Source organism: Stigmatopora argus, chromosome 7, assembly GCF_051989625.1.
Source record: "Stigmatopora argus isolate UIUO_Sarg chromosome 7, RoL_Sarg_1.0, whole genome shotgun sequence".
NCBI classification, from domain to species: domain Eukaryota; kingdom Metazoa; phylum Chordata; class Actinopteri; order Syngnathiformes; family Syngnathidae; genus Stigmatopora; species Stigmatopora argus.
In genome coordinates, this window is record NC_135393.1 from 19,215,010 (window position 1) to 19,228,730 (window position 13,721).

Sequence of the window (13,721 nt, forward strand, 5' to 3'; positions counted from 1 at the left end):
GTCGATTCAGCAAACTACCGGCACCAGACGGTGAATCGGTGGGCTCGACCTGAAATTAGAAACAAAGCAAGGAAAGATAGGCAGAGAGCAGTCAAAGAAAACAAATGTTTATTTTCCCAAACAAATTGCACAAGTGCACACATTTAGATTAAAATATTTAGATTTTTTTTTCAAATATTCAAAACAACAGGGTTTCCTTTATTGGTTTTGATTGTGATACAAAAAAATGACACGCACATCTCATTCTACGGATGTTCCGAGAAAAATGTGCTAATCTGGTAAAACTACAAATATATAGAGCTTTTTTAATGTTTTAAAGGAGTGTCACAGTCGCAAACTACAAAAAGTTGTCAGCGGTAGAAAATTGAACAAATGAGAAACTGTCATAAATAGGAGAGTCTGATACACTGGCTTTTCAAAAATAGACTTTTTATTCCCCCCTTAAATGTTAAAGCTAGTATAAAGTGCTAGCAGCCTTAAGTGGAGGAAGAAGCTAGTCTTTCAAAACAAAAGAAAAATGATTAAAAACATTTTATTTATACTTTAAACACATTCTTCATGCAATGTACATTTTAAAGGAAAAGGAGTAGTTTGTATATCGGAGCGCTTTTATTTTAACGTTCGACATAAAGTGGTCTTTAGTGGGAGGCTGTTAGCATGTAGCACAGAAAGGGAAGCTAATTTAAGGCACATTTTGTTAAAAAAAAATATGTGAAAGCAGTTGTTTGTTTTATAGACGCAAACAAATTAGAACGTAGACATGAAATTGATAGAACTAGATGTCGGAGGTAGCGGCGTTCGTGACCGGCGGCCATCTTAGATTGCCCCGACCAATATGGCCCCCGACCACTGGACATTTATTGCCGTCAACGGCAGACAAAACATTGATTTTATCGATATAGGAAAAGTCAGTTGAAATTGTGAGACAAATATGGAATGTACCCAAAAAAATAAAGATGAATGTCAATTGTAGCTTCCAACAATCATAACGCTGCTTATGAAAAGACCCGTTATTTTTTTAAATGCAGTTTTCTAAAGCCCTTCATGCCGGAATTTAAATCCAACAAATATACATTAACAAGCAATGGGGTGGGGGGGGTGGTCCACTTGTATATAAAATAATGAAAAGATTGAATTATATAGTATAGAAAGGAAATTAAATATCATTTAAAAATCCTAGATTTTTTTTTAAGGATGACAAAAAACAAGAACATTGAAAATTTATGAAAAACTGTGTTTCTTTTTTTTCTTCCCAAAAATGGAGTCTATTCAACTATCCCCCTTTTTATTTCTGAAAATGATAAAAAGGTAACTTTATTTATTTATTTATTTATTTATTTATTTATTTATTTCAGCTTTAGAATTTTCTAAATTTGACCCGTATTTTTTTTTCTATATGTTGTATTTTTGATGTATTCCTTCAATGCTCAATGTCAATTTGTCAAACGTCAATTGGGGCGTCAAAGGCGCCGAAGCGTTCAGGATTTGTCAAAAGGCGTCAAAGTGCATCGTTATTATTATTTTTTTTAAAGATTGTAGTGTCGAGATTTTTTGTGTCTCCCATCCCCGGGAGTCGCGAATCACGCCCAGTCAATTTTGGCCAAACCGTCCAGTCCTACCCAATGGCAGAACGCCTGAAGACATTTGCTTCCCTCAGTGCTCCTCCAGCCAAGATGGCCGCTGGCCGCCGCCCGCTTTCAACTTGATGTGGAAGTCCTCCAGAGTTTTCGCCAGCTGATGCTGGTTGCCCGAGTAGTAGGCGGCCACGGCGTTGTGGAACAGCATCAGCTGCTTGTGCAACACCTTCACCTAAAGTGGACGGACACAAAACAACATCATCAGCTGTCAGGCTCTTTAACAAAACAAATGGCTGAGTGTTAAGACCTACCGTATGCATGCATGTACATCTATGTGCATGTATGTATATATGTGCTAATATATGTGTATGTATGTATGTGTATATATGTATGTGTATATATGTATGTGTATATATGTGTGTATGTACACGTATATGTATATATGTATGTGTATGTACAGGTATGTGTATATATGTATGTGTATGTACAGGTATGTGTATATGTATGTGTATATGCATGTGTATATGCATGTGTATATGCATGTGTATAATTATGTGTATATGTGTGTGTGTATATATATATTTATTTCAGCAACACGCTCATTTATTCATGTATTTATTTATTTATTAACTTACTTATGACCTATTTATTTATGTCTAGTGTGTCTTTTTCTGTGTCTGTATTCTCCCCCTCTTGCTACTGTGACAACGAAATTTCCCGAATACGGGATGAATAAAGTTATCCAATCCAAATCGGAATTGAACCAAGATAGACTCGAAAATGCGTGAATAGACCCGTGAATGTTGATGACGATGGTTTTGGTCTACAGACCTTGTTCTCCTCCAGGAACTTGAGCTTGACGGAGACGTCGTCGCGCATCTTCTGGTACTTGTCGCGGTGCGTCTGGTACAGCTGCTGCGCCTGCTCCATCTTGGGCAGCGTGGTGGCGTCGCGCGGACCCAGGTTCAGCTCCTCCAGATCCGTGCGGTACGCGTCGTACTCCACCCTGGCGTGGGCGGGAAGAAGAGCGCTAGTGCAAATCCCCTTGGCTCCCCGCTAACATTTTTAACTTGAAAATAAACCAGGCTAAAACATCAACATCGGACTTTTATTGTTTTTTGTTGGAGAACTTGTTGTTAAGACCCTGACTGAACTGACGTCACTTCTTAAAGGGACAACGCATGTAGATACAAACTCTTTCTTCTACACTCACACGTCGGCTCAGTGAAACTGCTCATGGCCATTGTTGGCTTTGATTCATGCGTAGACCGTCTTGTTTTACCTTGTTTTGACGCCGGTCTTTTGGTCACCGGTCTTTTGGTCGCCCGTTGTCGCGGTCCAGGCGACTAAAAGACCAGCGACCAAAAGACCGGCGACCAATCGACCGCACATGAATAAGAAGTGGCGCAAAATAAAGAGCAGGAAAATGTCAGGGCTCACCTGGCAAGCTCGTATTGCTTAATGTTGACGATGGTGTCCTCGATGGTTTTGTCCACCAGGGTGTTGACGCTGTCGATGAAGAAGTTGATGGCGCTGAGAAGCGTCTCGCCGTTTTTCGACAGGAGTTTTTGGGTGTTGGCGTTGAACGCAAACTCCTCCTGAGGGGAAAAAAGTGGTATATCGCTAGCGGACGCTGGTTTGAAGAGGGAGAAGGTCTGTGAGTTTATCGACCCACGTGGAGCTCGGGCGTCTTGAGGCTGAGGTCGGCGAAGGCGTCGCCCAGCTGCTTCTGCGTGCGCAAGACGGGCGCCAGCTGGGCGGCCAGCGTCTGGGCCAGCTTGATCAGGTTCTGGTACTTGCGCTTGTTGTCGCGGAGCACCTCGATCCGGCCCTCCAGGTCCAGGTCCACCGTCTTGGAGCCGCGGCCCAGCCTCTCCGACAGGATCTGCCGCGTGCACTGGAAAACCGGCGGGCGGCGCCGCGTTCACAAATCCGGCCGCTAACAATTTCTTCAGCCCACTTGCTTGTTACACTATTTCATTTGTTCTCATGTCATCATTTGCATTTTGTTATGACACCATGACTGAAGATGAATGTCTTTCATGGACGTCAAAATAAATTTGGGTTGGCGTTTTATCCGTTCATCTTTTCTCTATTTTGAAATAATTACTGCATTGTCTTGCGTTATGGCGTTCCGTCTCTATCAACATGCCGTTTCGTGTATGTCGTCTTTTTATGCGCATATAAGCTGTACCCTCGATTCAGTCACATTATTTTTGCAACAAATACGGCAAATATGCGAGAAAATGCAGTAATTGTGATTTGAAGCCTCTTCTTTGGCTTACAATATTAACTTAAATCTCAAGTATTTCTTGATTTATTCCCAAAATGTATTTGTTGAATTGAAATATAGGGGGGAATATCCCGTTTCTGAGAGAAATATAGCAAGTCTTGGTGATTGTGCGATGACTTACTTTATAAGTGTTGATGCTCCACTTCCTGACCAGGTCCAGTTTCTCCATGGTGGGGCTCTTGAGGTCTTCGGACAAAACCAGGGCTCCACTTGCCGTCTGCCCTTTGCCGGCTTCTGTTTGCCAACCGTTACGGACCAACGTTTGTTGGCGGCGGAAATGTTAAAGAAAAAAATGAAAAGGAAAAATAATCAAGTAAATTAAAACACAGTCAGGAAACGTTTTTGTTTTAAAAAAATAGAACAGAATGTTTCATTGTTTGCCTATTAAATAATAAATATTTTTAAAAATGCATTCGAAACTGTTAGGATTATTAGTTCCACATTATTATATATTTGCTTCCAATGAAGAATATGCTTTTCTTTACTATTAAACTTAGTTTCATATTATTATTATATGGTTGCTTGCAACGAAGTAAATGCTTTGCTCCAGATAGCTTTAGGTAGACTAAACGTCAAAAGTAAAAAAAAAAGTGAACTGAAAACAGAATATCTTCCCACTTATGGGTTGATTAAATTGTTTATTTTCTTTTTTAAAGGGCTGACGTAGGGGCGGTCTATCGACGCCATTAACGGCTAATGATTTGACACTGACTTTGAACGGAGCAGAGCATGAGTAAAGCCAGAATGAAGAGTTGTTGGGTTTTTTTTGCACGATGGGGAGTTTGTTTGTAATTAGCAAAGCCTCTGCGGCCGGTACAGGTGCTCAAAGCAGCCACGGCAGCCATGGCAACCTGCCTCTACATTTGCATTTCCAACAGGAGAAGCAAAATGAAAAACAAAAGGAGAGGAGAGCGACTTTTCCTCTATTCGCTTCACGCGTACCAAATGAGGAATACGGACAAAGTCATATTGGGGAAGTGTTGGGCTTCAATCATTTTACTACTACGACTATTCTCAGGCAGAGTTCTTACAAATTGCACCTTTAATTACCGTATTTTCTCGCATACAAGCCGTATTTGTAATTCAGAAAAATGGGGACCGAATCAAGGGTACGGCTTATATGCGCACAAGACTCGCTATACTCTTTTTCATCAGTTATGTCAAGGCTGGACCGCCGTAGCACCGACCTGATTGGACGACGACTTCCGACGGGGAAGGGAGCCGAGGCTCCGTAATGGCCGCCAACCCGGGGGAGGGATCCTACGGGGGGGAAAAAAAACAATCCGTCATTGTTTGCTGTTGTAGTCGATAGTATAGTGTCAGACTCGGGTAGGTTCGCGGGCCGTGTTAACGTCAACTCGATTTCATGTGGGCCGGACCATTTTAGATATAATATTTAGATTTTTTTTTAATAAATGGATTAAAAGAACTGGATTAAAATCCCTGAATATTCCGTTTTTTATAGATATAAAACAATGTTTATTTTCGCTTTTTTAAAATATATTTTTAGATTTTACAAAATAATTTTTGAACTAAAAACACAGAAAAAATGGATTTAAAAAATGACAATTATTGATTTAAAAGGGGGAAAATCAGGAAATTTAATATACATCTATACTCTTCATTTTAATTTGATCCTAAAACAGAAAGTCGGCACTCATGATGTACTTTCCCGGGCCACACAAAATGATGCGGCGGGCCAGATTTGGCCCCCGGGCCGCCACTTTGACACATGTGGTATAGATTGTCGCCAACACTTCCTGGTCTAAAACGACAGGACATTTACAACTTGAAACATTCCCAAATAAATATATTTTTAGGTTTTTTTAGGTTCAATTTTGAGTCAATTCCTGTTGATTCAGGTTCATTTTTGGGTCACTTCCTGTTGATTTAGCTTCAATTTCGGGTAACTTCCTGTTGATTGAAATACTACTAACTGGAAACTGGAGTTGGCCTCACCTCGCCAAAGACGCCTTCCTCCGGGGTCCCGTCCAGGTCTCCGTTGCTGGTCACGTCACGGCTCTTGGAGAATTCCTCAACCGTGGCGTCCTCCTGTAATCAAAGGGGATGCTCGTGAGCTGAAGCCTGCCATCTTGAGGACGCTTGGATATGCTCGATGCGAAAAGTCACTCGTCAGCGATGTCAGTAAAACATTGTGAAAACATTTTTTTTTAAGTACGCAGTAGCGTTGCACAGATTCTAACACTTAAATGACTTTTTAGGTTCCAACCAGCTGGTGCCCTTATCAAGATGGCCGCCAACACACACCCCACTGTACAAAACAGCGGTTATTGCCCTTACCAAGATGGCCACCAATCATTGGAAAAAAAAAAAGAGCAAGAGAATGTGGAGAAAACTAACTAAAAGTCATTGGAAAACAATTGACAAATTCTGCTTGGTAACAAATAATAAAATTTTGTCATTGTTTTTACTTTTTTTTTTTTACTTCAGTGCTGAGTCCTAGTAGCAAGAGTATATATATTTTATTTATTTATTTTGTGTTCATAAAAATGTAAAAATCCACACTGAAACTCGTAAGCGGAAGCCACTCTTGCTACTAGGACTCAGCACTGAAGTAAAAAAACATACATAAATAATTAATAGCAGAAAAAAAATCACAAAGTAGTGAAGTTGCAATAATCGAGGGATTACTGTAAAAGTCCACAACTCCAGAGTGATAAGACAGTCGCCTACGGGACAAAAACTTTCCTGGTGGTGTCATGGGACCGAGGCATAAATACTTGAAGGCTATTTGACACCCGCTTCAAATGAAGCGCCTCCGAAAGTGAAGCCGGAGATAAGATGACCTCCCGTACTGCCATAACCTCCTCGTAAAGTCGCTTTTAACTCATTCTCTGTCATCGACGGTGATAGACGAATCAGACTTTCTCTAAAATGGACTTGTCTTTGCACCGAGCAAACGGTAACGTTGTCAAATTAAAATTTTCAAGGTTGAAACTAAAGAATCACATCAACAACTTTCCTTCTATTAAATCAGCATTTACGTTTGGACTTATTGACTGAAGAAGTGCAACCAGTTCATGTTTTTTGCTCAAATAAAATGCAATTAAAATAGAATGTGTACTCCAAAAATCTGATTTTTTTTGCTATAATAAAATAAATACAAATAAAGACATATTGATTTCCACTTTTTTAATTTAATTAAATATAAATAAAATGCATTTTTATTAAGTTTAATTTATTGTAAATAAAATGTATTTTTATTAAGTTTAATTTAATGTAAATAAAATGTATTTTTTATCAAGTTTGATTTAATGTAAATAAATTATATTTTTAATTAGATTTAATATAAAATGTAATAATAAATAATAATAATGAATAATAAGAGATTTTGAACATTTTGACATAGTCAAAATATACAAACACTTATCGATTAGCCAAGAAGTTCTGACAACCCTAATTTTCCTGCCATTGACAGCGCTCGACGTCCAATCATTTTGACTAGGAGGGCGGGCGTACGAATAAAAATCCTCGCAGACGAGATGGATTTGGACTAAACGTCACCTTGGCGAGCGTGCCATCGTTCCCGCGTTCCTCCGCTGCGTTCTCAGAGTGGCTTTCGCCATTTTCTACGTCTTCGTCGAAGCGTACGTCCTCGTCGCCGCTTAGCGATTTATCTTCCACGCTTTCTATTTCCACGTCATACATCATTTTGTTCTCCGACGCGCTGTCCAAGGCGTCAGGGAGCGGCGAGGGGCCCCCGTCGCGCACGTTCTCATCGGGTTCCGTGCGAGGGTCCTCACTGGAGCTCTTGCCCGGTTCCATGCCGAGGCTGCTCTCAGACATGCCTGAAAAAAGAGACATTTTTATAAATTTTAAATAATATTTAGATTATTTATTTTAAAGAGAGGAATTTTTTTTTTTTTTAATTAAATTAAAACAAAATTTGAGTATTGTAAATATGTATTTATTCTTTCTTTTTTAAATAACTAAAAATACAGTCTTCACTTTTTAAAAATTTTTTTATAATACAATGTGTGAAAAATCATAAAATACTTCACTTTCCTTGAAACAATCTATTTTTCATATTAGATTTGGAAAATTACATTTTAAAACACTCTTGAGGAATTAAATATAAATGAAAAATAGAATCAGCGAATATTTAAAAAATGATTTGTTATACATTTGCCAATATTTTTTTGAAAGGAGAATATTTCCTCTGAACGTTCATTCATTCAGTGTCAGACTTCCCACTTTAAAATGATTGGACGGCCATCGCCGACAATGCCGAACAGAGAGTTAAATATGTCAATATGCGCAAAGTAAATAGTCAAGATTTTTACTCAACAGGAAGTAGTAACTAGAGCAGGAAGTCACTTTGAAAAGGAAGTGTGAAATACAATCCGCCTGAACTTTATTATTTTAAACTACGCTTGAAACATTTGTTTTGCGTGATGTTTAGAATTGTATTTTATTATTTTGCTTCTTTTTCTCCTCCCCAAAAATATTCCAATTTCGAATAGCTATTTCGGAAATTAAATGTCAACGCTCTCTTCCTATTTTACAATCCAAAATATAAGCCACATTAAACAAAACTTTTCGTTGTCATTTTAAATCTTTTTTAGGTCGTGATGTTGCCACAATTTCGCTGACGTGTAACATTCGTAGAGAAAGTTGCCAACATAAAATCTCATCCATCTCCTTGTCCTATGGCGACCATATACTACATTCATTTATAAAAAAAAATCGATATTATTGATGACCACAGTGTAAACTGTGCTCTTTTGACGTCGCTTGCTAGCTGTCTTAGCTAACTGGTTAGCAAACGAGCTAAGCAAAAGTCTTCCTTTAGCACCCGTTAGAACCGAAAAGTAATGGTTTCGCCACGTTTACACAAGAAAAGGAAAGGAGCGAGTGAGAGTTTAAAAAATAAATAAGTTGTTGACCGTACCTGTCTAGTGACGACAGTCGTGGCTAACTTTAGCAAATTGTACCAAAGTCCTAAACCGGGTTTCGGACGTCCGTGGAAGAGCAGTCGGGGTCTTTTGAGTACAAAAATGCCAATTACTAATGGTGTTTTTTCGCGCTGTTGGACGGAACTTCGGACTCCGGAAAAAGTCATCAGCCGCAGAGGGGCGCCACGCCGTAAACTATTTGTTGCCTCCGTGTCTGCGCTCTCCCCCTGCTGTTAAAACCCACTGTTTGCAACTTGGAATCTTCCAACATAAAGTTAAATGAAGTCAGTGGAGTTTGGCGGGAAAAGAATGACACGGCGCGTAATACTGGTTTTAAGTAACGTTGCAGTTGACGACAAACTATACTTTAAATTAAATTTGCAAATAAATTGAAAACAAAATACGTGTTAAAAATAACCGTGGCAATCATTTTAAGTAATGTATAGTTAGTTTTATAATGAGGGCCTTCTTTTGATATACGTACTGTTTAAAAACAAAACACCTTGCGAGTTGGCATAGTCGCTCGTTGATGAGGTCACAAAACAAGCGCCGGCCGATGGGTTCCCGGTATCGCTTCGAGTTCATCATGCGCGCGACCTTTAACGCAGTATACTGCTAGAACTTTGTACTTTGCCCTCAAATTAGACTGAGATATCTAATATGTTCCTTTTAAGGAGAGCTGCCGTGTTGCCAGTTTTGCGATCGAATTGCTGCCGGACGTTTTGTTCCTCGCCAAGTCTCCAAATGGAAAGAAAAGTCAGTTCACAGACTCTTGTCGTCTTTCCGAAAACGTGCGCTTTGGATGAATTTAGCTCATTTTTTTGGTCGACAGGGTTTGGTGCTTGGAGTCTTCGAGAAGAAGGGAGAGGAGAGCAGCCAACGTTTCACGAAGGCAGCCGAGGTTTTTGACCACAAAGTCTCCGGCAAACTCTCCGAACTACTAAAAATGTTTGTTGTGCACACACACAAATGATGTTGGATCATTATTTATTCATCATTTAGCTAATGTCACAATGGATCTGTGCAGCTCTGGACCATCTCTGAAGAAAGGCAAAAGCAGGGTGTTCTACGGCGTCCACAAGGTGGGGAATTAGATTAAATAGATATAATAGCAAAATGCCATATCTGCAATTACCTGTCAATGCATTAGCTGCCTTTGACTGAGCTAAAAGTCCAACCCGTTTGGACTGGGAAGGTCCACACGGATTGGACGTTCGCAACCAAAGTCATGACTCGCTGGTGTTCCAGGATTTCCCGTGCGTAGCGGTGGTGGGTCTGGATGACCCAGCGGCCGGCGTGTGCGGGGCGGAGAACTGGGACCTGGTCAAGGAGAACATCCGGGAAGCCGTGTCGGCCGGTTGCCAGGTTCTTCGGGACCTGGAGCTCACCCACGTTGAGGTGGACGGTTGCGGAGACCCGCAGGCGGCGGCCGAGGGCGCCTTGCTGGGCCTCTTTTACTACGACTGCCTGAAATCCAAGAAAAAGGCCAAAGTCACCGTGCTTCCTCACGACAGGTACTGGGAAATGGTGCAAAACGGGTACATCTGACCTCTCATCGCCAACATGGCCGCCCTAAGGCGACGTTCCCATCAAAGTCAATGTATTGACATTAAAATGAAGTACAGTCATTTCTTATTCCACTTTGCAACGTGTGTGGTTGCGTTTAGTGTCGAAGCGGCAGCGTGGGAGAAAGGAGTGCAATATGCCGAAGGTCAAAACCTGGCCCGCCTCCTCATGGAAGCCCCAGCCAATCACATCACTCCCAGCGCTTTCGCCAAGACCATTGAGGAGAGGCTGACGCAATATGGCGACCGGGTCCTGGTTCAAAAGAGGTAGGTTACTGAATTTTCTCTACTTTCTTTTCCTTTTAGAGCTGCTTCTATTTTTTTCTTCTTCTTAGATCTCAGGCGTGGATCGAGGAACAAGGAATGGGTGCCTTTCTCAGCGTGTCCAAAGGCTCAGAGGAGCCCCCTGTCTTCTTGGAGCTGCACTACAAGGGTTCCCCCGACAGCGCCGATGCACCGCTGCTTCTGGTCGGCAAGGGCATCACCTTCGACAGGTAGACATCTCACCGCATGTATATATAATTTGTCATTAGAAGACGTCCAATCCATCTGCAGCAAATGAACTTGGCGTCCCGCCCACTTCAAAAGGTCTGGATGTCTTTTTCAGCGGCGGTATTTCTCTGAAGCCGTCGGCTTCCATGGACATGATGCGGGCCGACATGGGTGGAGCCGCCACCGTGTGCGCCGCCGTCGTCACGGCGGCGGCCCTGAACCTGCCCCTTAACATCATCGGTGACGCCCACTCACTCACTCACTTCCATCTTTTAAAATGCTAAAAAACGTCCTGGTTTTTTTTTACATTTTGGCTTTGGGGGCAGGCTTGGCTCCACTTTGCGAGAATATGCCCAGCGGGAAGGCCACCAAGCCGGGGGACGTGGTCACGGCCAAGAACGGCAAAACCATTCAGGTGGGCGGAGCATGATGTCCAACAGACGATCACAGTTACCAGCGAGTTCAGGAGTGCCCCGTCGAGCGCCGATGTGTCCCTGTTTTAGGTGGACAACACGGACGCGGAGGGACGGCTGATCCTGGCTGACGCGCTGTGCTACGCGCACACCTTCAAGCCCAGGGCGGTCGTCAACGTGGCTACGCTAACAGGTGCGAGCGACTCTCGCGAGGGAATCCACGACGTCCAGCGAGTGACTTAACGACGACGGCCTCGTTCTCTTTTCCAAGGCGCCATGGACGTGGCGCTGGGCTCGGCGGCAACCGGAGTCTTCACCAACTCTGATTGGCTGTGGGAGCAACTGCACAAGGTCCGGCGCCTCGGCGCAGAACCGTCATTTTCATTGTCCATTGGTGTTTGACAGAAAACAAATATCTATCTTGTACTATTTAAAACTGCAACGTTGACAAAACTTGCTGGTTTGTACGCGTAGGCCAGCGTGGTGACGGGCGACCGCGTGTGGCGGATGCCGCTCTTCCAGCACTACACCAGACAGGTGACGGACTGCCAGCTGGCCGACCTCAACAACATCGGGAAGTACAGCCGGTACGTAGAAATGTCCTAAATCGGCAAAAAGTCACTTCTCACGGGTGCCATTTGTCGGTCGCTAGGTCCGGCGGCGCTTGCACGGCAGCGGCGTTCCTGAGGGAGTTTGTCACGGCGCCTCACTGGGCTCATCTGGACATCGCGGGAGTGATGAGCAACAAGGACGAAATCCCTTACTTGAAGAAGGGCATGTCGGGAAGGCCCACACGCACCCTGGTGGAATTCGCCGCCGCCTTGGCGTACAACAAATAAAGCACTTGCTCTAAAACTCATTGTTATTTTTAATGTATTACTATTCATGGCAGAGGCCATCAGCCAATGAATGCATTGACATGAAAATTAAGTCATAACTAGCTTATATCTCCACCGATTTGTCATGTCAAAGCATCTGCTCTTTATTCACTGGCTCCCATTGACAGCAATGTATGCCCAATCCATTTAAAGTGGGAGGTATGGCAGCAAATTAATGTTCATTTTGGATCAAAAGTCTGCCAATGATAAAATTTCATTTCACGGGAAAAAACAAAAGTCCGACGGATTCCATGTCTATTCATTGTCAATTGGACTGTGAATTACATTTATAAATTAATAAAACGAATCAATTTCATCATCTCTTCCTGGCTATAGCACTGATACACGATTGTGTCAAATTAAGACCGAAAGTCAACGCAGTAATCACAGGCGACCAGCAGGTGGACATACCTTTGGAGATAGCAAACTCCCGTTCCACAGTAGTAGTAGAAGAAGAAAACCCCGGAAGTATTTTTCGCCGTCCGCCGCCGATGGCTTCTTCCATGAGCGGTATGTTCCCCGGCCAGCAGCCGCAGACCGTCCACACCGTCCCGGGCACGAGCGCCCCGGTCCAGCCGGGGTTTCCCGGTCCGGCGAACCGGAGCCAGGGAAGCAACACGCTGGTGGACGAATTGGAGGCTTCGTTCGAGGTAGGGGGCGATGGTTAGCATTGAATGCTAATGTCTGTCTCTCTCTCTCTCTATTATTATTATTATTATTATCCACTCGACTTTGATTTAAACATTTTTTTAAATATATTTTTCCAAATCTACTGTCATCTAGGCTTGTTTCGCCTCGTTGGTAAGCCAAGACTACGTGAACGGGACTGACCAGGAGGAGATCCGAACAGGTCAGTCAACGGCATTGTTTTGCCTGGAATAGTGGACTATTTACGGACATTCCCGTGGGAAAAAAGGCATATTTTTTTGCGATTAAGGTGTGGACCAGTGCATCCAGAAGTTTCTGGACGTGGCCCGGCAGACGGAGTGTTTCTTCCTGCAAAAGAGGCTTCAGTTGTCAGTTCAGAAGCCGGAACAGGTTGTCAAGGAGGTAATTGACTGCCATTGACGCCGATAGACGTCCGACCCGATTGGATTGGGAGGTCTTGGCATCGATCGATTGATCACAACACTTTTGTTTTTGCGCGTTTAGGATGTGTCGGAGTTGCGCAACGAGCTCCAGAGGAAGGAGCTGCTGGTGCAGAAGCACCTGTCCAAGCTGCACACGTGGCAGCAAGTCCTGGACGAAGTCAGCGTGCAGCAGCAGCATCGGAAGGCCAGCGAGCTCCCCCCACCCGGACCTCTGGCCTTCCTGGAGCAGGCTTCAGCCAACTTGCCTCCAGCCCCGCTAAAGCCCAACTAGCCTAGCGGACCGAGCCGTGCCTTGCCGTGGAAGGCCGGCATGGCACTCAAGGACTTTCCCTTCAATTGGACTGGATGTTTTCTCATGACAAACTCATTGAAATAAAAATGTTATTTTGTTACTCATCTTTTCTTGAATTTGGAGTATTTCTAATTGAGTTTGCAACATTCCTGGGTCACTTCTTTATTTCCAGTCAGTTTTTGTTTAAGTAGGTTCAATTCCTGC

At 42.9% G+C, this 13,721-nt stretch overlaps 3 protein-coding genes across 5 annotated transcripts; 2 read left to right on the forward strand and 1 right to left on the reverse strand.

Moving 5' to 3' along the window:
- Positions 1–91: 91 nt before the first annotated feature.
- Positions 92–9,317, reverse strand: LOC144077045 (arfaptin-1-like). 3 transcript variants are annotated; one of them, XM_077604489.1, is made up of 9 exons: positions 9,271–9,317; positions 7,396–7,679; positions 5,830–5,922; positions 5,058–5,130; positions 3,992–4,104; positions 3,253–3,474; positions 3,018–3,175; positions 2,409–2,583; positions 92–1,809 (listed from the first exon to the last, which is right to left on the reverse strand). In XM_077604489.1, the coding sequence occupies exons 2-9, from the start codon at positions 7,675–7,677 to the stop codon at positions 1,654–1,656; spliced, it is 1,272 nt and encodes a 423-aa protein (XP_077460615.1). In that variant the 5' UTR covers positions 7,678–7,679; positions 9,271–9,317; the 3' UTR covers positions 92–1,653. The 3 variants fall into 3 exon arrangements, with proteins under 3 accessions (XP_077460615.1, XP_077460616.1, XP_077460614.1); XM_077604490.1 differs by lacking the exon at positions 9,271–9,317 and adding an exon at positions 8,783–9,243 and having other exon boundaries at positions 3,992–4,101; XM_077604488.1 differs by lacking the exon at positions 9,271–9,317 and adding an exon at positions 8,783–9,242.
- On the forward strand, positions 9,080–12,111 carry lap3 (leucine aminopeptidase 3). Its single transcript, XM_077604485.1, has 12 exons — positions 9,080–9,542; positions 9,619–9,734; positions 9,814–9,868; positions 10,035–10,300; positions 10,454–10,618; positions 10,687–10,845; positions 10,959–11,083; positions 11,170–11,258; positions 11,347–11,449; positions 11,528–11,607; positions 11,731–11,843; positions 11,909–12,111. Exons 1-12 carry the CDS (start codon positions 9,447–9,449, stop codon positions 12,093–12,095), a joined length of 1,554 nt encoding a protein of 517 aa, XP_077460611.1. The 5' UTR covers positions 9,080–9,446; the 3' UTR covers positions 12,096–12,111.
- A 431-nt stretch (positions 12,112–12,542) lies between these two features.
- Positions 12,543–13,622, forward strand: med28 (mediator complex subunit 28). Its single transcript, XM_077605448.1, has 4 exons — positions 12,543–12,784; positions 12,918–12,984; positions 13,072–13,184; positions 13,287–13,622. Exons 1-4 carry the CDS (start codon positions 12,626–12,628, stop codon positions 13,494–13,496), a joined length of 549 nt encoding a protein of 182 aa, XP_077461574.1. The 5' UTR covers positions 12,543–12,625; the 3' UTR covers positions 13,497–13,622.
- The last annotated feature ends 99 nt before the right edge of the window (positions 13,623–13,721 follow it).

Coding starts and splice junctions, on each gene's coding strand:
- LOC144077045 (XM_077604489.1), bottom strand. CDS start 7,677: ATGTCTGAGAGCAGCCTCGGCATGGAACCGGGCAAGAGCTCCAGTGAG. Junction 5,923..7,395: donor ACGATGGCACGCTCGCCAAG/GTGACGTTTAGT, acceptor CTTTGATTACAG/GAGGACGCCACGGTTGAGGA. Junction 3,475..3,991: donor GGAGCATCAACACTTATAAA/GTAAGTCATCGC, acceptor CCGGTTTTCCAG/TGCACGCGGCAGATCCTGTC.
- lap3 (XM_077604485.1), top strand. CDS start 9,447: ATGTTCCTTTTAAGGAGAGCTGCCGTGTTGCCAGTTTTGCGATCGAAT. Junction 10,619..10,686: donor CGGGTCCTGGTTCAAAAGAG/GTAGGTTACTGA, acceptor TCTTCTTCTTAG/ATCTCAGGCGTGGATCGAGG. Junction 11,844..11,908: donor AACATCGGGAAGTACAGCCG/GTACGTAGAAAT, acceptor GTCGGTCGCTAG/GTCCGGCGGCGCTTGCACGG.
- med28 (XM_077605448.1), top strand. CDS start 12,626: ATGGCTTCTTCCATGAGCGGTATGTTCCCCGGCCAGCAGCCGCAGACC. Junction 12,785..12,917: donor AATTGGAGGCTTCGTTCGAG/GTAGGGGGCGAT, acceptor ACTGTCATCTAG/GCTTGTTTCGCCTCGTTGGT. Junction 12,985..13,071: donor CCAGGAGGAGATCCGAACAG/GTCAGTCAACGG, acceptor TTTGCGATTAAG/GTGTGGACCAGTGCATCCAG.